The 21450-nt window shown below is 34.2% G+C and overlaps 10 protein-coding genes and 1 non-coding gene across 11 annotated transcripts; 3 read left to right on the top strand and 8 right to left on the bottom strand.

The window, feature by feature from the left end:
- Positions 1–399: 399 nt before the first annotated feature.
- Positions 400–2124, bottom strand: NAEGRDRAFT_61657 (uncharacterized protein; the record flags this gene model as incomplete). Its single annotated transcript, XM_002683273.1, has 1 exon — positions 400–2124. The coding sequence occupies one exon, from the start codon at positions 2122–2124 to the stop codon at positions 400–402; it is 1725 nt and encodes a 574-aa protein (XP_002683319.1).
- A 140-nt stretch (positions 2125–2264) lies between these two features.
- NAEGRDRAFT_61656 (uncharacterized protein) lies at positions 2265–2972 on the bottom strand (the record flags this gene model as incomplete). Its single annotated transcript, XM_002683272.1, has 1 exon — positions 2265–2972. One exon carries the CDS (start codon positions 2970–2972, stop codon positions 2265–2267), a length of 708 nt encoding a protein of 235 aa, XP_002683318.1.
- Positions 2973–3054: 82 nt separating this feature from the next.
- Positions 3055–3589, bottom strand: NAEGRDRAFT_77841 (mitochondrial import inner membrane translocase subunit tim-16; the record flags this gene model as incomplete). The annotated part of the gene is made up of 1 exon (XM_002683271.1): positions 3055–3589. One exon carries the CDS (start codon positions 3587–3589, stop codon positions 3137–3139), a length of 453 nt encoding a protein of 150 aa, XP_002683317.1. The 3' UTR covers positions 3055–3136.
- A 200-nt stretch (positions 3590–3789) lies between these two features.
- Positions 3790–3862, top strand: NAEGRDRAFT_t3. The gene has a single exon. It is a non-coding gene; the product is annotated as a tRNA-Ala (tRNA).
- A 56-nt stretch (positions 3863–3918) lies between these two features.
- On the top strand, positions 3919–5634 carry NAEGRDRAFT_61654 (uncharacterized protein; the record flags this gene model as incomplete). The annotated part of the gene is made up of 1 exon (XM_002683574.1): positions 3919–5634. One exon carries the CDS (start codon positions 3919–3921, stop codon positions 5632–5634), a length of 1716 nt encoding a protein of 571 aa, XP_002683620.1.
- A 426-nt stretch (positions 5635–6060) lies between these two features.
- On the bottom strand, positions 6061–8289 carry NAEGRDRAFT_61653 (uncharacterized protein; the record flags this gene model as incomplete). The annotated part of the gene is made up of 3 exons (XM_002683270.1): positions 6061–7015; positions 7061–8111; positions 8169–8289. 3 exons carry the CDS (start codon positions 8287–8289, stop codon positions 6061–6063), a joined length of 2127 nt encoding a protein of 708 aa, XP_002683316.1.
- A 324-nt stretch (positions 8290–8613) lies between these two features.
- NAEGRDRAFT_61652 (uncharacterized protein) lies at positions 8614–13161 on the bottom strand (the record flags this gene model as incomplete). The annotated part of the gene is made up of 1 exon (XM_002683269.1): positions 8614–13161. One exon carries the CDS (start codon positions 13159–13161, stop codon positions 8614–8616), a length of 4548 nt encoding a protein of 1515 aa, XP_002683315.1.
- Positions 13162–13250: 89 nt separating this feature from the next.
- Positions 13251–15017, bottom strand: NAEGRDRAFT_61651 (uncharacterized protein; the record flags this gene model as incomplete). The annotated part of the gene is made up of 1 exon (XM_002683268.1): positions 13251–15017. The coding sequence occupies one exon, from the start codon at positions 15015–15017 to the stop codon at positions 13251–13253; it is 1767 nt and encodes a 588-aa protein (XP_002683314.1).
- Positions 15018–15407: 390 nt separating this feature from the next.
- NAEGRDRAFT_45293 (uncharacterized protein) lies at positions 15408–16595 on the top strand (the record flags this gene model as incomplete). Its single annotated transcript, XM_002683573.1, has 1 exon — positions 15408–16595. The coding sequence occupies one exon, from the start codon at positions 15408–15410 to the stop codon at positions 16593–16595; it is 1188 nt and encodes a 395-aa protein (XP_002683619.1).
- Positions 16596–16702: 107 nt separating this feature from the next.
- Positions 16703–19673, bottom strand: NAEGRDRAFT_77840 (uncharacterized protein; the record flags this gene model as incomplete). Its single annotated transcript, XM_002683267.1, has 1 exon — positions 16703–19673. One exon carries the CDS (start codon positions 19671–19673, stop codon positions 16719–16721), a length of 2955 nt encoding a protein of 984 aa, XP_002683313.1. The 3' UTR covers positions 16703–16718.
- Positions 19674–19819: 146 nt separating this feature from the next.
- NAEGRDRAFT_61648 (uncharacterized protein) lies at positions 19820–21301 on the bottom strand (the record flags this gene model as incomplete). The annotated part of the gene is made up of 1 exon (XM_002683266.1): positions 19820–21301. One exon carries the CDS (start codon positions 21299–21301, stop codon positions 19820–19822), a length of 1482 nt encoding a protein of 493 aa, XP_002683312.1.
- Between the last annotated feature and the right edge of the window lie 149 nt (positions 21302–21450).

Genomic DNA, 21450 nt, shown 5'->3' with positions numbered 1-21450 from the left:
TGTTGATGATGATGTTTTGTTTTGTTTCTTACTTGTTGTTGTTGGTGCCTGTTGTTGTTGTTTGATTGGAGTTTGTTGTTTTGTTGGTTTGCTATCAACCTTTCTTTTCTTTGCATCCGGAGAGGCAATAGAAATATCTTCTACTTTCTTGATGACAATTTCATCATCTTCCTCTTCAAATATTTCGGTTTCTTCCTTTCTCTTCTCAGCTTGTTTTCTCTTCTTGCTGTTATTGTTGAATATCTTTTGGTGTGGTGGCATTATTTTTGTTTGAATTTGAAATAATTTGTTGGTTTAAAAAATTGGCGCCAAATTCTCAACAAACTTTATGAAGTACTGCGAATATTTAAATATCATATTGAGCTCTTTATTACACCAACTATTTCACAATTTCACAAATTATTTTTGTTGCTTTAAGGAGTGTGATTGTATGACCAAATGTGATGACATAGTTTCAAGAACTTGTTCTACTAAAAGTCTATTTCTTGCCTCGGTTGCCCAATCTTCAATGACTTGTGTGACATTCTTTGGAGCAACACAGTAAGCCTTATTGATTTCATTGACAGCATCTGTTAATCTCTTTTGCTTTAAATAAAATTCAGCTCTGGATAAAATAGCTGGTAAAGAATCACCATCCACAAATCCTTCTTCAGCAACAACTCCTACAGATAAGGTCTTGGCCAAGAGGAGACCCATAAGACCAGTTTCTTCTGGTATAAGTGATGCCTCGATAGCCTTCTTTTTAACAATCTTGAATCTAGATGTCAAATCATCAAGTTTCAATACACCAGATTCTGTTATCGATTTTGGAATAGATTCTAAAGCAGCCTTCAAAAATTCATCATTATCTGATAATCTCTTAAGAGTATCAACTTCTGGCTTGAATGGAGCATTTGTTTGAAGAGTATCTTGCAAAGCCAAAACAGCAGCTGTCAAGTTTTGTAAATCAATATTATTTGAGAAATTAGCAGATGCAACCTTGAATGTTTCTTCCATAGCATAGACTTTGTTTGTCAATTCTTGGACATGTTTAGATCTATCAAGTACACTATCATAATATCCAATTAATAAACTATGGGCTTGTTCTTGCATCTTCTTTTCAAATTCATCAAGAATAGTTTCTCTTTCCTTGGCAATTAAAGCACTATATTCATTTTTAACAGATTCCATTTCAGATTCCAATTTCTTAATACTTTCTTCAGATTCAGATTGAACAGCACGTAATTTTTCTTGACTAATAGTCTTAATTCTTTGAATATTTTCTTCAGTTTCTTGTTTGATTTGTTCAATCATTTTATCCTTTCTCTTAACTTGAGATTCCAAACGTTGAATACGTGAGAGGAACTTGTCTCTATCTTCTTCAGTGAGGACTTCACCTTCTTCAACTTGTCTTCCCAAAATATCAGAGAGAACGGCATCAGTACTTCTGACCTTCAAACTACTAAAGCTATTTAATTGATCTTCCAAAGTTTTCTTTTCAGAGATTAAATTTTCCTTTTCGGAGAGCAATTCAAGTTGTTTCTTTCTATTTTTTTCAAGAGTTACAGAAAGATCATTCTTTTCCTTTTCTAATGATGTAATCTTTTCATTGATAGCATTCAATTGATGTTGTAATTCATTCATCTTGTTGGTATAAGTTTCCTTCAAGGCTGACAATTTAGCAGAGTGAGCCTTTTCCAATCCTTCCAATTCAGAGTTAATAGAATTAATCTTATCATTATCTTGTTCAAGTTTTTCAGCTTGAATTTTCTTTTTTTGTGATTCAATAGATGAAGCTTGTTCTTGGTTTTTCTTTTCAAGTGATTGCAAATAATTATTAAAATAAAGAACAAAACCAACACCGAGAGCACCAGTCAAGAGTGTTGAAATGACAACAGTTTTACCCATAGATCCTCCACTTGTTTGTTGTCCGCTTCCACTGTTATTATTACCCTTTTGTTGTTGTTGTTGTGCAATAGGGGCAGCAGCAGGTTTTGTTGTATCGAACTTTTGCGAAGCGGTATGGAAGGAAGAAGATGAAGTAGTGATGTTATTGTTGTTGAACAGAGCCAATTTATTGCTATTGGCAAACATCAACTTTTTTCCGCCTTGTGATGATACAGTGGTGAGTGATTTTCTCAACATTTTTTTTGTGTTAATAAATTTGGAATTATTTTTGTGATCTAAATTTGATTAAAATATTTAAAATTAAAACAATGAAATTATAATACAGGGTAGTAATATTGCTTGTTATCATCCTTATTTTTTTAATTAATAATTGAAATCTATTTTAATTTTTTCTCCTTTCTCTTGTTCTCATAGAAATATTTCATATATTTACAGGAACATAACATTGGGAGAAGGTCATCTTGGTATTCATTGCCATGGTAATCTGAACTGGTTCTCTTAATTTCAAAATAAAAAACCAGAGCATGATCACCCCAATCATCACCTCCTTCAAGTCCATTAACATATTTCAACCAGTTCAGTACACGATTTGTGTAAGGACCCTCTCCTATCATGTCATTATCAATGTTTCTTGTTGCTCTATTTACTTGATTCAATTCTTCATTCTCAAGCTCTTTTAATTTGTCTTTACTTTTGAATACTCCAGTTTTGAATAAAGAATTGAAAGCTGTTTTCATCTCCTCTGGTTGTTCACCATAGAAATCGGTGGCTCTACAATTCTTCCAAAGTCCCTCTTGCAATGAATCATCTTCTATGAAACCATCATAGTCACGTACCAAGCGTAAATAAATATCGAATAGTTTTTTACAGGAGAGGAATAATCCTGAAGGTCCCATTCTTGGTTCTTCAATTTTTTCCTCCTCATACACAGTCCATGAATTAGTTGTTAAAGTTGCAAAGGATGCACATAATATTTGATAAGAAATTGGATATCTAACTGGGGGTAGAGATTGAAACTTGTCTGTCAGTAACTTTTGTTCCGAACCAACAAACCAAAAGTCATGCAATATTACCGTTACAGCCATTTTTTGTTTTCTAATTTGATAGATTTGATCATTTTGATGTCAAATCATATTTAATAGGAGAATTCAATACATATCATTATGATTGAATTTTTTGAGTTTTTATTAAAAGGAGAATTGGTGGGAAAATTAGAGAGGGAAATTGGAAAAGTGAAAAAGAGGAGAGCTTAATTTTCGGAAGAGTGTTGATCCACAATATTCTTTGTCCTTTCTTCAAATGTGAGTCTTTGTTCTTCAGTTAATTTGTTTTCCTTTATCAGTTCATATTCAATAAATTGTTTAGCTCTTATTATTTTAGATTGAATATAAAAACTTCCTCCGGTCTTTGGGTTATTATTCTTGAACATTTTATCGAATTTTTCTTGAACGAGATTATAATCCACAGTTTCACCTTCAGCAACCTTTGGTAATCCTAAAATCTTTTGTGCTTCCATCATGGTCATTGGTTGTGATTTGGTAACGTCTAATTTTTGTCCAAAAGCTCCAGTATTGGCACCAGCAGCGCCTGCAGCAGCACCTCTAGCAGCTGCTTGTTTGTAGGCATCTCTGAAGGCACCGACTGCGATAGAACCCACTGCAACAGCTGCTCTCACTAACACTCCGAGAAATTGAATTGCCATTTTTTTAAAAAAGAGTTATTGTGTGATGAAGGAAATTGATTGAATGTTTTTTTCAAATGATTAATTTCGATTGCCTTGTGACAAAAAGTAAGTAATGCATTGAAGATAACAAGGATGACAAAGTTTAATTTTCATGGTCTAGAAGCAGCCCACAATTCGAATAAGTAATATTATCAGGAAATGTTTATAGTGAATGTGAAGGGGATGTAGCTCACATGGTAGAGCGCTTCTTTAGCATGGAAGAGGTACGGGGATCGATACCCCGCATCTCCACTCATTCTTTTTAATTATTAAATATTATGCATTTCTTAACAAAAAAATTTAAAAACATGAAACATGATTCCTCTGGGCAACAATTATTCAATCATCTAGTACACAATGAATTAGTAGAGTGGCTTATTTCTCTCTACTCGGAAAACAACAATATAACAACAAGAAATCAAGTCTCCGATTGGAACAAATCATTTGCTAAATTCAATTTGTTATTTCCCTCCTCTCAACAAGCCTTGTCAGAGCAAGAGTGTATTCTCGATATAATATTAAATTATAATTTAATTAATAATGATAGAGTTTCAATTGAATCATCATCATTACAAGCGAATAATTGTCTATCATTTCATTTGAATTTATTATTCAATCCATTGATGGCTATGAAAATTAATGATGGAATGTGTTTACATGATTTTAGAGCAACTTTTTCATATCCCAATATTAGACAGTATAACTTTCCGAAAATTATCAGTTTGTTGGTGGATGATGTTGATTTGTTGAGTGGTTCAACAAGCGATTCAGTTTTAAATTTATTCACCACTCAACAGTCACTTCCTGAATGTATTGAAACTGTATTCAATATTTGGAATGAACAGAGAGAAAATAGGAAAACGACCTACTCTTCATATAGTTGGGCACCATTGGAGAGGAAGATTAATATTCTAATGAGTAATGGAGATGAAGATGAGAGAACATTGTCTATTCCTGAACCTCCAATGATAATGGAGGATAATACTGATTCATTGAGGGAGAAAAGTTGGAGAATACGTAAATTGGAGAATGGTGACATTGATTGCTTTCTTTCTAGTGACGAGTCAATAATGCAAGTTGATTATTTCTGTAAACTGCTAGAAAAACATATTCCAAATTTGGATAGTAATGCTATTCAACAGTCATTATTAACTGATTCAGTTTATAAGAATTCAAAATTTGAGGAATGGATGGTACAAATACGCGATAACATTCCATACACTAACAATGATTCTGATTGGTTTTCTCTAATGACTTGTTTGGTGAGCTATTGTTTTGGGGAGTGTACTGATTTGTTTAAGGATTTACTCAGGCAATTGGATTATTTTAGAGATAGAATATTTCGTTCTAGTGAGGATGAAATATCAATTAGAGAGATTACTCCTGAAATAGTTGACTCGGTTTTTACGCCTGAAGAGAAAGAAAATCTAGAGTCACTGTTGGTGAAGATGGATAATATTTTGAAATCAAATAGTATTGGAAAATGCCCTATCAACTTGACAAATTGGATGACAATAGCCCTCCTTTATGATCTTTACAGAGCTGAGCAAACTAGTTTTATGAAAGTTGGATTGTTGGATCGTGTTTTCGAATCTCTTCAGACTAAGGTACCATCTATTACCGACCAGGTGCCTTTTACATTTTCTCCAACGTTTATTATTATTCTACTAGCAACCAGATCCCATTCCAATCATTGTAATATTACCGCACCAACAATAGTATCAGAAATATCAAGGAATATTTCACTATCACCAGAATATTATTCTATTTTGAAAGAATGTAAAAGTGGTAGTGGTGATTTATTCATTAGAGGAGCAAAGTTGGATTACTTACTTTGTCATATTATTGATAACTGTTCTGGAGATTCACATTTGGAGCTCAATAGGAAAGGAATTCAAGCTATCATTCAAAATATGTATCATAAGAGTGTTGAGGAAATTTTACGTGAAAATGTTGGTAGAGATGAGAATTTTGACTTTTTATGCAGTCTTTCAATACTTATCGTGAGGATAGGTTACACATGAAAACTATCAACTCAATTCCTAAATTTAAAACAAAGGTACCTTTTATTTATTCACAATTTCTGAGACAGCCTTTTCAAACAACTCTGGCTCATCCAATTTTACTCAATAGAAACGCAGTCAAATCATCCTTTTGGTATCCTCTCTTAATTAATTCTACACCTAATTCGAAATTGATGGTTACTGTAAATAATCAACTAGAGAAGAAAAAGGTTAAATCTACCTTTAATCTCACCACCTTGTTCTATGATAGATTGACCTCTATACGGGTAACTTTGGAAGAAAAGATTCATCTCCTTAATTTTCTTTTGAAGAATGGATGCAACAAGCACAATTCCAGTCAAGACATTATTGAGGAAATGAAAAAATTGATATTAGAAATACAAGATTTTGATAAGCTTTAATTGAATAAACAACAATTATATTTATTTAGTATTCCTTACCGGCTCTGGAGAATGAAGCTGGCTTTTGATTGTACTTTTCTTGGAGATATTCATCAAGAACAGACTTCATAATACCTTGCTTGGCCTTATCAGCAAAGATAGTGTGAATTGGTTGCAATTCATAGTTGACTGGGTATGGGTCATACTTGATAGAGTTAGCATAATCTTCCCAACTCATGTAACCTTCTGGAGAATCAATAATGTTAAGAGCATTTGGACCAGTTGGTCTAACACCGTTAATTTCTGGAGTCCAAGAACCACCTTGAGTGTTGAATTCAACAGACGAGTGTTGAATGAACTGTTGAGACAACTTCTTAAGATAGAAATCGTGAGTTGACTTTTCACCGAAAATGTGGAGGAATGACCATCCAGATTGTTCGTGGATTTCATGAATGCTCAAAGTCTTGGTCAAATCCTTCTTAAAGTTAACCTTGAAGAAGATACCACCACCCATAGTTGTCTTGGTGACAACAGCAGTACCATAGTAATCGATAAACTTCTTGTACTTATCTCTGACTTCTTTTTGATCACCACCAGTAGCTGGGAGAGAATCAATCATTCTCTTAGCAAATGGTTCAAGACGGTTATTAAGATCGAACAAACAGAGAGGATCCAATGACAAATCATACCAAGAAATTCTTCTGAAAGTATTCAATTGGTAAGAATCTTCAAATTCATAACGATAGTTATAAATGAAAACATCTCTAGAATGGTGACTCAAACCGAACATGCCAGATTTAGAGGAGTGTTCTCTATATTGATATTCGTATTCTTGCTTGGTCAAAGCAACAAAAGTGCTGTTAGCATAGTATGATTCAGCATTATTTCTGACGAGGACGTTTCCTGGAACAGCGAATTGAATATCCTTATAGATTGGATTAGTCCAAGTAGTAGCCTTGGAATCTGGAGCTTGCTTGAAAAGACTCAATCTTGGAGTGAGACTATTTAACGTTAATTAGTTGAGATTTAAACAAAAAACAACTTACGTAAAGGTATCGAAACCAGAACCAATCAAGGCAGCACCTGGAATACGAGAAAGATCAAGGAGGACATTTCTCTTGAGTGGATGAGGAACAGCAATCTTCTTGATGGAAGCAGGAATTTCAACTCTACCAGTGGCAACATAGTTCTTCAAGATGGCTTCCAAATTCTTCTTCTTTACAGCATTGTTATCAACCAAATCAGAAATCAAATTGAATTCACCTCCGATAAGGGATGGTTGGCCTGGAATTGATTGGTACCATTCCTTAAGAGTTTCGTTACTTTGCAAAGTAAAGTCACCACCAACGAAGAACATGTCAGTCTTGGCGTTATTGGCAAAATCATTATTGACATGGATATCAGTCTTATTTTTGAATCCAGACATACCAAATGAATAAGCGCCATAACTGAAGGTCAAGGACAATTGAGTAATACACCAAGACTTGTCATAGGACTTGAGGATCTTATCAGAAACCTTAGTGATCAAATTGAATTTACCACCGAAAACACCCTTTGAAACATATGAAACACCAAAGTATTTGATCAAGGTATTAATCTTGTCCAAATCGGCAGCAGTTGGAGTGTTTGGAATGGCAGCCAAAGCTCTCTTAAAGTATGGATTTTGTTCCAAGAATGTTGGTGGTTCAAGGGTAGCTTGATAAATAGTACCTCTAATAGAACCAGTGGCCATAAAGAGATTGCTTTGAGCAAAGGTTTGGTGAATGTGGCCAAAAGATGTGTTCAAACCAGCACTAACACCGACAACACCAACGTTGACAGAGAATGAGAATGAATAGCTTGAAGCTTCATACTTCAATGATTCAGACATTGATTCCATAGTGTCTGATGTTTTAGTAACGTTTGTAGTAACATAATCATAAACTTCAATGGCATCTGGTACCTTAAACTTTTCCTTAGAAACTGGCATACGGTACAAAGTTCCAAACTCAGTGGTTGGTCTGAAAATTAAATTTACAACATTCTTAGCAGGATCCATGCTGTTAGAAGAACTTTGCATACTTCTAACGTCGAAACCGCTCAACATGTAATTGTAGCCTTAATATAAAAAATTACAGAATAAATATCCGCAACAAGAACAACAATAAAACCTACCCGGAATCCAGTCATCTTCACTTCTCTTGTGGGCAGAATTCTTAAGAGACAAGGCACTTTGGATCAAAACCATCATAACAACCACTAAGGTTGAAACAATAGCTGTCTTGGATGCAGACATTTTTTTTTGAATGGTAACTCAATGCGCTCATGGGGCGAGTGTTTAAATAAATATCATCGCAAACAACTCTTAGTGTGTTTTTCTGTTCTGCTGATTGAGGGTTAAACCCCACTATTGAAAACTCTGAACAGTTAGTTTGAATGCAACAAGTTATGTGTGTACAGTAGTGGTGTGGGCGCATGATAATAGGGCTGTATTTGTCCAAAAAGGCACTGTTGGAAAATATCTAGTTCGTAAACATATGAGAATTTTACAACATGAAGATTACATTTTGAATTGGTAGAATCTATTGTCAGAAAAGTCCACATAAAAAAACAATGTATTTTATGCATCTCTACATCCGTTGTGAGTACAAACTTCGAGAGGATTGCAAGAACGATGATAACAATGTCCACATGGGAATACCAATACATCACCACCAACTCGTTCTGTGAGAGGTAATCTGCAACAGAAGCATCTGGCTGTTTTGCCAACTCTTATCTGAGATCCCCAGTTTGATCCACAGTCTTCTGTGAATCTTGGAAGCTCTGTTTGGAATTCATTGAGTGAGGACTTGGAATTGTCTAATTTGAAGAATGAAGCCATGTAAGGGAACGACTCTTCAGGTGTATTAATGGAACTGAAGAGGGAAGGTGGAATGTCAGTTTGGAAGGATAAAATTGACCTTATTTGTGGAGCAATGCACTCATCCTTTTCTGACCACATGTAGCTGTCCATGATTTCTATCATGTTATGTCTTAGCTTGCTTTGTTCTGTTTCTGCTCTGGCTAATTGACAAATCTTGGTGTAAATTATTGGATCAACATCGTGTAGACAACTTTCTACAGAGGCATCTTGCAAAATATTTAGAGTTTGCAAAGATCCCAGACATTTACACATTAAAAATACAGCTTGCTCTTTTGTACATATTGATTTTGGACTATTTTCAATGCAATTCATTAGTGTAATCCAATTTTGTTGATTTTCGTAATGTTTTTCCATAAAGGTTGCAAGATTATTCAAGCTATCACCTCTGACAATCAAATCTATTAACTCTGATATCTTATCAAACTTTTCATAAAAATAGTGGAGGCAGTGTTGAGTTGAGGGAGTCTTTTTCAATTCCTTCTCTAAAAAGTGAGTGTCACTAAAGCAATTAAGCTTACTTTGAGCCTCATCAATAATGTTGATAATCAGTGATTCGTGGACATTTCTCTCAAAATTGGTAACCAATTTGATAACAAAGTGTTCCATAAATTGATGACTAATATGGCTAGAATGGTTAAGCTTGTAAACACTCATTAGATATTGGATATACTTTGAATGATTGCTTTCAGTACCAATTGCATTATTGTAATTCCACACTTGGATATAAGGATAAAGTAGAGCACAAAGCTCATGTCCTCCAGGAAGTTTAGATAGTGCTAGTGTATATCTCAATGGAATAGAGGGGTAATCATTCTTTAAAGAGTCGATATCTTTGAATATTTGGTCTCTAATTTCCATAGAGTTCTTTACCTTGAATTGTTCGAAAAGTCTATCAATATTCTTTCTTTCTTCTGAGAGGTAGTTATGTTGGTCTTCAATTTCAAAAATAGTGTTAATGCACTCAGCACAGTTATGAGAATTACAGAGTGTACAGCATTGAGACATGAATAAAAATTCATGTAATATGGAGAGTACGCGAGAAATGTAAGGTTTTTCAATAGTTTCCTCAGCAAATAATCTCTCAAATCTAAAGTTGAGCAGTTTGGAAAGTTGGCTTTGTTGTTCTTCATTCAATTCTTGAGAAATCATTTCAGATATTATGCAATAGTCATGTTTTTCTTTTTGCTCTGTCTCTACTAACTTTACAAAATCGTCAAACCATGTCTTGAGTGTGGAAGTAAATTTAGGACACCAAATTCCATCTCCCACACTTAAAAAGTTTGCCAATTGTTCAAACAGGCTATCCATAGGTTCCACAATAAGTTCAAAGAAGGAAGCATGTTTCTTTTTGATTAATTCTTCTCTCTTTCTTTTTTCTTCTTCAATTCTTTCCTGTTCCTTTCTCTTTCTTTCTTCCTCAAGCCTTTCTTGTTCCTTTCTTTTTTCCTCTTCGAGCCTTTGTTTTTCCTCTTGCTCTTTTCTCTTCCTCTCTTCTTCGAGCCTTTCAAGTTCCTTCTTTCTTCTCTCTTCTGCAATTCTCTTTTCTTCTTCCTCTTCCTTTTTTCTCTTTTCTTCTGCTGTACGTTCTTGCTCTTTTCTTCTCTCTTCCGCAAGTCGTTCTTCTTCTTTTCTTTTTTCCTCTGCAATCCTTTCTTGTTCTTTAAGTTTTTCTTCCTCAATTCTAATTCTCTCTTGTTCAGCTTTTTTGTTTTCATCTTCGATACGTTGCAATTCTCTTCTCTCCTCCTCTTGTTTCTTTTCCAAATCTTGTTTTTCTTGTTCAGAAATAGTTTCAATTTCTTCTGTAGTTTCTGGTGAGACTTGTTTTGTTGTTGATTCATCTCCACTTACTACAGACTCAACTGGAATTTCTTGTTCATTTTCCGCAGGCTCAATTACTTGAATTGAGTCAGTAACAGAAGGTTGAATATGATCTATTGTTTCTTCTTCTATTGTTGTTACGGTATCAATTATTTCAAGAATTGCTACTGAAGTATCCTTACTGTTGTCATCATAAGGAATTTCTTCGTTAGATTTGATTTCCTCAATAATTGGTGCAACGTTAGTAACTTCAGTACTTTCTGTAAGTTCAGTTTTTTGCTCAGGAACAGGTTCTTCCTTCTCTAAAGGTGTACCAGGTGATTTGTCACCTTCAGTAACCATGGCTGGTAAATTTTCAGTAATTGGTGAAGGATCAACTAAGCTGGAAGAACTTGTAATAGTATCTTCTGTGTTATCACTATCCTCATTATCTGATCCAAGGGAGCCAGTTTTACTGGTATCATCTGAAACTTGTGAGAGTTGATCAAAGTCCTTAGATTTTGTTCTTCTTTTAGAGCTGGTCTTTTTTGGTTTCTTCTCTTCAATTAAGAGTGTTGGTTCAGCGGTACTTCCATCAAAACTAATGAGTCGCTCAGGCTTCTTTTTCTTCTTTTTAATCTTCTTTGGTTGGACTACCATTGGGGCAGACCAACTTTCATCTTTTTGGGGTTGTTTTGGCTCTTCTACAGTTGGCTTAATATCTTCTTGTGGTTTGGCTGTTGGTTGTTCCTTATCTTGTTTAGGTAGAACAGCTGCAGCTTTTTTCATCATTTCACTTGTCAAATCAGAAAATTTGTCTTTGAGCTGAACAGAAGGTAATGAAAAAGAGAATGCGGAAGAAGATTTTGGTGGTGGTGTGGAAACAATCTTTACATTCTCAAAATCTAATAACTTTTCTTCTTTTGGAGTGTTGTTACTTGTAGCAATAACTTTAGGTATAGAAGAGGTAGAAATGGAGGCAGGGGTTGTTGGCGTACTATTACCACTAGAAGAGGCTGTTTCTTTTTGAGAGTTGATTAAAATTGGATTACTTGGAGTTTTAACAAGAGGCACTGGAGGGGTATCATTTCTTTTTAACAAACCAGTAATGAGCTGAAGTGGATTTTCGTCCTTTTTCTGTGCTGGTTGTTGGACTGGTTGTGAAGTTTGTTGAGGCTGTTGTGGAGGTTGCACAGGTTGTTGTGGATTGGTTGTAATTGGTCTACTAACTTTTGGTAGGATTTGGTTGATAAAGAATTGTTTCTCATTTTCTGGAAGTTGTAAGTCTATTCTACTGACAATATGATTGGAATTTTCATCAACATGTACAATAAACATGGAAAATCCAAAGCTAGATGCATGTTTGATTGTTCCTATTCCATATTTCACATCCAAAATTTTCAATTTGACAATATCCAAAATAGTAACTGTTTCTTCATTGTATGAGGCAAGATATGGACCTACACTGAGAAGATGAGTAAATTTGAGATCTTTGACTTGTGACACAGATGGAAATTTGAGGGTTGACAATACCTTACAAGTAGTGATATCTGAACACCAAATTCTTCTTCCAGGTCTGGCTGAAAATGCGTAAATGGTGTACTGATCTTGAGTGGAAACTGAGTTTTCTTCTTTCTTTTTGAGAGCATATTGGAAGCATGCGCCAAAAACACCATCTCTTGGTTTTGTTCCAATACCCTTATACTGCTGTGCTGAAAGATTAACATCTATGGAACGCTTTGTTGAAGAGACGAGTAAATGATCACCAGAAACAGATAGCTGTACAATTCCTGCACCATCCTCTTTCAAAATTTGTGTAGAATTTCCAATAGAAAGGAGTGATTTTTTCTGATTTTTAAACTCGAAAACAAATCCTGAAGTGTCACCAGTAAAAAGTTTGAGAAAATCATTAGCCCATGCAATACAAGTGACTTCGAATTTGTGTTGTGAATGAGAGTTTAGCAATCTGGCCACTTTAGGAAAACAAACATTAGCATTTCCAATTTGTTGGACTGTCAATTCAATTTCAAATATATATACAATAAATGCTGAATCTACAGCTCCAATAAAAGCTCTCCTTTTATCATTGGTGATCAAGTTAGGTGTTAAAGAAACTCTTGTTATTGGTAAAGTAAAATTTCTCTTCTGACCCAACTCTTGATGTGTAATTGTTAATTTTAATTCTAGTGTATATCTATCATGAAAGTAAATATGCCCCTGTTCCGTACCGAATGCAATTGTAGTATCATTGAAAGAACAACATGTACGTTTCAATGTGGGATCATGATTCGGAAGATTAGCAAATAAATTACTTTCAAATGATATATTTGGTGTTGATGTTATTGAGTTGATTTGTTGTTCCGATGTTGTTGTTGATGCTCCAGCCTCTGTTGTTGTTGTGTTCGGAAGAGATGAAGTTTGTGGAGCATCTTGTTGTTGACTCATTTTTCTAATAGATTTTTATTTAAATTTTCCATCTATTAACACCAGTATTACAATCAATAATTATAGATTTAAATTAATATAAGAATTCTTTAATGACATTCATCACCAGCAGAGTTGCTTGATTTGGCTGTATCTGAAGTGGTTTGTTTGACCAAGATGGTTTGTGTTTGGAGTGGGATTTGACCATAGACATGCTTTCTCTTTACCAATTGACTTGCAACCCACATTCTATAAGCATAGACTGGTGGTGAGTTCTTAATGACACTGAATTGAGTTCCTTCATATTGTTTCATGAGATAAGGGAAGGCAATAAAGTAAGTATCAGCGAAGGCCTTCAATTGTAAAGTATAGGTCAATGCTCTATTACACAATGATCCAAGGAATACTGCATCAGGTGATTTCATCATGACATTTCTAGAAAAATCGCTCTTAGATGGATCAAATAAGAAGGAAGCAGTTGGAGCAAGTATGAAATCTGTGACAAAGAAGAGCTTGGCAGCATGGAACATTGTCCAACGAATGAACGGAACTGGAGCTCCATTACCCATCCAACGATATCTCAACCATCCCATCATGAAAGGAATCATGAAAAGATAGAGAACGTTACCAATAGCTTCCTTTGGTCCCATTTCATATTTTCTGTACATTGTCTCTTTGAAACCAGCATTGTGGAGAGGAGAGACATCCATTGGATTGATTACTTTAGTCTTGTTAAAGTAGGCTTCGTGGGATTTTTGAAGTGATTCCAAAACAAGTGTGAGCTCAGTACGAACTTCTTCGACTGGAGCATTTTGGGAAAGGAATTGCAAGTTTTGCATAAATTCAACATCTCCAGAGATTAGAGACTTTTCCAAAGATGTTCTCTTTTGTTCATCTGAGTAATCTTGTTCAGTAGCAGTATTGATACGATTCATTTGGTTAGTAGCCAAATTTTGAACAATCTCGAGTGCCATTTTGTGGAAATATTTTGGTTGAGCAATTTGTAATCCCAATGTGAGGAATTGTCTGTCTTTTTCAGTAATCCATTCATTATTTTCACTGTACAATTTGATAAGCAATTTTACAATAGGGTTCAAGAGTTTGTTGAGTGGAATTCTCTTTTCTTGCATCATTTCATAACCCAATTTTAACAATTTATCGTTCAACATTTCAATAGCACCCTTTTCCTTTACGAGATATTCAGTACATTTTGGATCATATTTAACACACTTTTCTAGTGTGGTCAATGAGTGAAGTAAAATGAATGGGTGCTCTGATTTTTGTAAAAGGTCTAACAACTTGTCGATAACTCCAGTTTGTAAATAGTATTTTGTTAAAGTTTCATCAGCTTCCAAACTCTTGTCTAAGAATGACAAGATTTCATCCATTTCAGAAACATATTGATGATGAAGTTGTACTTTTTCTTGACTACGATCATGGGTGGCAAATACTGATTCAATATCTGGTCTAGCATTTAACAATTCTTTGACAATTTCATCCAATAAGAAAATAGTACCATAGTGATTAATAATCTGCAAGGAGACGAGTAAAATTGCAATTGCAATGGCCAATTTCAAAAATTGTGGCCTTTTACCAGCAATTCTCAAAAAAGCTCTTGGTTGTCCAACACCATATTCCTTTGGTACAGGAGCAACCTTATTAAAGATTTGTTCTACTCTTTGTGGAAGAGGATAATTACTTTCATTAGCAAATTGATTAACAGTTTCCTTTTCACTCTCAGTCAATGGTTTTTCATAAAAGTGTCCCTTTTTGTTTGGATTAACAATTCTTTCTGTATTTTCTGGAGTTGGTGTATTTCCTGCACGTTCTTTTTGCATCTTTTCAGCAGCTTTCTTTGGCCAAAAAGCATAACCCATATTACGTTGTTGCACTATCGAGAATAAATTCTTATGTTGCAACAAGTTTGTATGAACCATCCTAACCAAGTGATTGAATTGTCTGTGATTCATCATTTTCCGATATATTTATAAATAATAGTAGTGTTGACGATGAAGATTTTAATCGACTCCGATTTTAGTGGTTTAAAAATTCCTTCGTCACTATGGTGGTTGAATTTTTTTAAATGGAAAAATTTTAGCCTACAAGTCGGCGAATTGAAATGCTTTCAATAATAAATCGCCACCTTTTCATAATATTTTAAATATTTTTGTAATATTAGTTAAATATTTTTAATGTTTAATGACAATATTTTCATGCATTTGCCGCCATTTTTTGAAACCACACCTCTACAAATATTTTTAAACAAAATGAATCAAAAACTAACCGATGAAAGAGAGAGAATTATCAAGGTTTTGAATGAGCACTTGACTCAAACGCGTTACCTTCAATTCTTGCCACAACATCATCAGTTATTTTCGGGTGAGCTTCCTCTCTTAATTAATGAGGCTGCTCTTTCGTCAGTTTATGAGCTGTATGAACTAGAACAGGCTCTAGATGCCAAAATTAAGGAATATGTACAAAATCCGGATTCGTCTTCTGTAAAGAAAACCTATATGAAGCTTTGTAAATTATTAAATCAGTACAATTTTAATGTGGATCAAGTAAATCCATTAAAACCTGATGAAGGATTGGAACGATTTGTATATATCATGAAGGAGATGGTTAATATTTATGCAGATAAATTACATACAACCAAGGAAGAAGAGCAAGTAATGAATGACCAAAAGAATGAAAAGGCTGCAAGGGAAAAGAAGTCAAATGCTGACCTTAAAGCTCTTCAAAGAGAACTTGCCTCAGTGAGAAGTACCAGAGAAAAGGAAGTGTCTGCCAGAGAAGAAACATTAAAGAAACTTGAGGAAGAATTAGTAGCTCTCAAAATGAGTACAAATAACCAAAGAGAGGAATTTAGTGGATCAATGAAAACACAAGAGGATGTTGCACATAGCAAATTCTTGAAATTTGAGGAAATGCTTAAGGATCAAATCAAGCAATGTGAATTAATGATTGCAGAGCTAAAGATGGATCACCACAAGGATGAAGGTGACATGAAACTTGACAGATTGACCTCTGAACAACAAGTTTTTGATTTTGTTACAAAATATGACAATTTCATGAGTGAACACACTCAAAAATACAACCAACTTGTTCAAGATTACAATAGAGACCAAAAGAGAGTAGTATTCTTGGAGAATGCTATTGCAGTAATGGAGGAAGAAAAGAGAAAGAGAAACGAGGAAAGAGATAAAAGAAAGAATGAGAAGGAAAAAATTGAGAGACTCAAGGTACACAGTAGATATCAACGTCTTTGGAAGAGAGCTTATCGTTTGGTGTTTTTAACAAATTATGAAGGAATCCAAGAAAAGGTTTTGAAAGCAAAGGAGGCAAAGAATCCACAACCATTGGATACAACTCAACAATCAACCAAACTTGATACCAAACCAACAAATAACAGAACAAGATCTACACCATCTACAAATAGACCTGTAAAGAGATAAAATTAGTTCTTCAATATTTGTTCTTTTTGACAACAATTTCAGAAATTCATTACATCCCAAGTAACTCATTATTTTGTTGAGATCTTTCTATCAAATATCATATTTTTGAAAGTTGCCAGTTTATTATAAGGTCCAAGAAGTAATTTTCTCAATATTTGAAATATACTGGAGTGTGCCTTCACTTAAATTAGAAGGATTACTATTGTTGGGAAGTATTTGTTGGTGATGGAACATTCTGGTTGCTTGTGGTTTCAATTTTTGCACTTTGGCTTTTTCATTTTTTAAGAAAAAGTTAAAGACACAAATTGGACAAGCTTGGTTGGTGTGCATGCACCTTTCTTCGAGTAAGTTTTGGTAATCTTTCAAAATGTAATCCGTTGCCAAGTTGAAAACCTTCTTGTTGAGATCAGAGCTCATTACAGAAATTAGTTGACTTGTTCGGTTCTTGAATTCTGGAATAATATTGTTTGTAAAATTAGTTCTAGTATAATGATCGCCACAAGTGAACACTACCAATTTCTCATCTTGTTGGTGAAGTCTTGATATTTCAGATTGAGTGATTGATATGTAATTTCTCTTGTACAAGTCCTTTTCCATATTTCTAAATATTTGTTGGAGAAGATTTTTGGAGGCCTTTTCCTCTTCCTTCTCGTGCCTCTTGACATTTCTAACATAGCTTTGAGTAATCTTAAGATAGAATTGATGAGAAAATTTGAGATTCTTTTTGAGTATACTTCCACTTGCATTATTTTGAGATGGGAGCAGTAAGAGAAGGGATAAAGTATCTCCAATAATGTGTATATTCCTCAGACAATGATCTTCGAGTTTTGAAACCGGTAGTGAAAGACTACAGTAGAAGTTGAAAAGCTTTTCCAACATTTTTAGTTTGGTTTCTTCATCCAGTTCATTTGATTTGTTGGTGAGATAGCGATCAAATATGGTGTAGAATTGTTTGAGTAAATTTTCCATCATTGTAGGCTCCTGCAGTACAATCTTAAAGTTTTCTTTCAGTTGTACTAATTTACAACAAAGTGCATCGATCCACATTTCGTCCTTCTCATAGATAAGTGCAAGCACTGACTTGTTATGTAATTTCAAGCAGTATGATACAACGAATTGCTTTCTGTACATGTTATAGCACTTGATACATTGTTCCAACTTTTCTTGTGTATGGGTATAAAGATTGTTAGACGAAATATTGAGAGAATTAGTAGAATCTGGGAGATTGAATGCCAATTTCTTCTTCAAATTAACAAGACACAACATTGCCACTATAAAAATTTCCAAGTGTTGCTCCAAGTGAATATAAGGGTAATGGAAATATCTTGTGTAGGATGGATCTTTCATTAGTGCAGAAGAAGTTTGTCTTGTTTCCTTGGTGATGAAAGAGTTTTCCTCTGGATTAAACTTGGTGCATACATTCAACAGTAAGCAAAGATCATCCACTCTCGGTAACAAGCATAGAATCAATCCAAAGAGCTTGGAATTATATTGAATTGTTTCAAAAGTGTCTTCAAAAAAGAGTTGTTGTTTGATAGGAGATTCTTTTTGTGTGTTGGTTGGCTTTTTTCCAAAATTCATTGCTCCAAAATATTCGTCCTTTTCTGCCTCGTTTTCTTCCTCCTCAGAAGAGGAGAAAACCCTAGCCCTGGTTGCTCTCATTGTCTCTAGATAATCCAACAAAAATTTGAGTTTGGTATTGGTTGAACAATGTTGTAACAATACGCCGTATCCAACAGATTGAGTGGTGTAGGCATATTCGTTATCATGTAAAAATCTAATACCACCCTCCTCAGTCAAAATATTGATATATCCTCTAGAAACCAAAAATTGCAAAGTATACTTTACAAGATTGTGCTTGTGGGCAATCTCAAGAACTAATTCCATATTAATTATTGTTTGCTCCTGTGATTTAAACTCATCACAACAACAATATTGCACTAATTGAGAAATGACAACTTGTGGATTAATATCAGTATTGGCCAGTAAAAAATTTTTGAATTGTTTGCAAAGCTCAACATCACATTCTTTTGATGAGATTAGCTTTTGCATAAAACAATCAAAAAGAAGATTGGACAGCTGCTTGCGTTTTGATAGGGATATACTTCCTGAATTTTCTAAAACTGATAACAAGTAATTAAATGCCTCTTCTGATCTTTTTGCTTGAGAAAGTCTTTGTACATATTTTACCTCGTTTACATTCGAAAGGTTGTACAGTGTAAATGCAAAATCAATGTCTCCACTCTCGAATTTCTCGTCTGCATATTGCTCATATAATTTAAGAATGTCCATCTCAAAAGTTTGCCCAAATTGATCGACTTGAGCGCTGTCTTTCACAACATTTTGCTTGTTAGAAATAATATACTCAAATATTTTGAGTGGTGCATACTTTTGACGGAGTTCATAAATACCAGTCTGTGTCCACAAAATAACACCTTCCAACTCGAATTGTGTAGCTTCTTCTTTGAATTTGTATTGTGAAATCGAGTCCTCTCTGTACATAAAGCCACTAAGGAAACCTTTTACCATTTCATTGGCTGGCAAGAGGAATTCCTGGAGGATTGAATTATTTTTGGTAGAATTTGAATTCACAAGTAGAGACGATCTACTCATTACAAATAATCTCTCTTGATATTCATTGTCATCTCTTTCAAAAGAAGGGGAGCTCAATATTCCTCTCCTGTTTGTACTATCTCCTCTATGTACTGAAAACAAGAGTCTATTAGTTGGGTGTAACAAACTTGTGTTCTCATTGATATGATATTGGAAGAGAGGATAGATTTCGTCCCGTCTCTTCCTTGTGGTTGGATCATTTGCTCTTGAGACTGTTTCTACGTCATACAGTGAAAAACTATGTTTTTCCTTATCCAAACATGATATCATATTTACACCTCTCTCATCGAACCATTTTACATTCATATAGCAGGTTGAGTCACTGAATTGATCAATTTTTCTGAGTTTAAATGTTTCGATATCGTTTTGTAAATCCTTCTTGGCATCCTTGGTTGTTCCATAACTCATTCCAGATGTTTGATTAAAATCACAAATACTTCTAAAGCTTTGGAAATTTAAATCCATTTGTTCCAGAATTTGTTTGTAGTGAACTCCTTTTCCACATGTAACTAATGCAAACTTTACACTCGTATCATCAGAAATAACTCTGATATTCTTAATACCATACTTGAAACCACCAATAATAGAATCTTCTTTCAGAGTATGCAAATTTAAAAAACTAAAAATCCTCTGTCAGTACCAAATATCACATAATACTTTTTGAGGGGATGATTAGAAAAGGAGACCCACCATGCAGAACAGGTAACTTGACCATGCTTCAACGGTGTATATTGTCTCTTTGTTCTGGTGTTGGAAGTCATGACAATTCTCTCAATTGGTTCCAAAAGTGATTGGGTCTGTAACAAGTGTTGTTGATAGTATTTTTGTACTTGTTGATGTTTTTTCAATGAACTGGAAGAGTTGGCAACTACAAGTTCCATGTTTTTCATCAGATTTAGTGAAAGAGCCTCGGTGAACTGATTATTCTGAGAGTTGTTTTCAGATGGTGTATCGACTTGATAAAGCGTATAATCCATTAATGATGGATGTAAGTTAATACCACCATTGGAATCGTCTTGATTTTTCTTAAATGGATAACTATTATCCAAATTATAAGGGAAAAATAATCTACAAATTGGTACAATATATACATCTCCTTCTGCTGTAATGCAGCTCAACCATCTAGCACTCTCTTCCATTGAAATTGTTTCTATATCAATTTCATTTTCTTGAAAATAACTCAAACATCGTACAATAGGAGAACATAATCTATTGTTGGAATAATCTTCATCCTCCATACGAAGATTAGCACCTCCCATATTATTAACAGAGCCTACAGAGGCGACACTCTCAGTTTCAGACATTTCATCCTCATCATTATATTTTCCATGTTTATGTTTTTCATCATCTCTCTCGATATATTTAACAGTACCAAAAAATCTCAGCACAATCACATTATTCGAACACAAACAAGCAATAACATTATATAGTGTACTCGATCCACCAGAAATTACATTTTTAAATGTAACTGGTTTAGAAACATTGCTAATATCTTTTGAATAGTTTTCCGATGTTGGTCTTTTTCTTGGTGATGCAGAAGTTGCATTTTGCTTGATGGCATTTGTGAAAAAATCATCTCCGACATTTTGTGATGATCCATTAGTACTAGAACTAATCGAGCTTGTATCTAGATTAGACGGATTTCCCAAACTATCATTTGATGATGCTTTATCATAATCCAAAAAATCAGCAGATTTTTTCTCTTTCATAATATACTTGTTCCAATAAGATTGACTCATTGAAATTTCCTCCCATTGTGCTGTATCAATTAAATAATCATTAGAATTATGTGTAGATTGACTAACTGGATAGGTACCAGTTGATAAAGACATGATTCTCTTCAGAGAAAATAATTCATAATTAATTGATGTCTCTGGTACGATAGAATGTACGGAACCATTCGTATTACTTCTTCCTCTTGTTGGTGTAGAGAATAAATCCAATCTAGCTGGCAATAATCCACTATTCATAATATTACCAGAATCTAAAAACTCACCAATTGATCCTCCTCCGAAGGTTTGTAAGTGTGGACGAACATTACCAAGATGAAGTGATCGTATGAGTGAGTTGCCTCTTTCCTTGTTGAGAGACATTTTTTAATAAAATCTAAAAAATCGCTTTTAAAAAGAAATTAATATTTTATTATTTTTTATATTTTAATATTTATTAGACCTGACAAACATCAGTCACGAAAGCACTTTTAGACAATATAATGAATCAATGTGAAGTAATCCAGATATAA

This window comes from Naegleria gruberi (genome assembly GCF_000004985.1).
Source record: "Naegleria gruberi genomic scaffold NAEGRscaffold_1, whole genome shotgun sequence".
Taxonomy (NCBI): domain Eukaryota; phylum Heterolobosea; class Eutetramitea; order Acrasida; family Naegleriidae; genus Naegleria; species Naegleria gruberi.
This window is presented reverse-complemented; position numbering and strand designations above follow the sequence as displayed.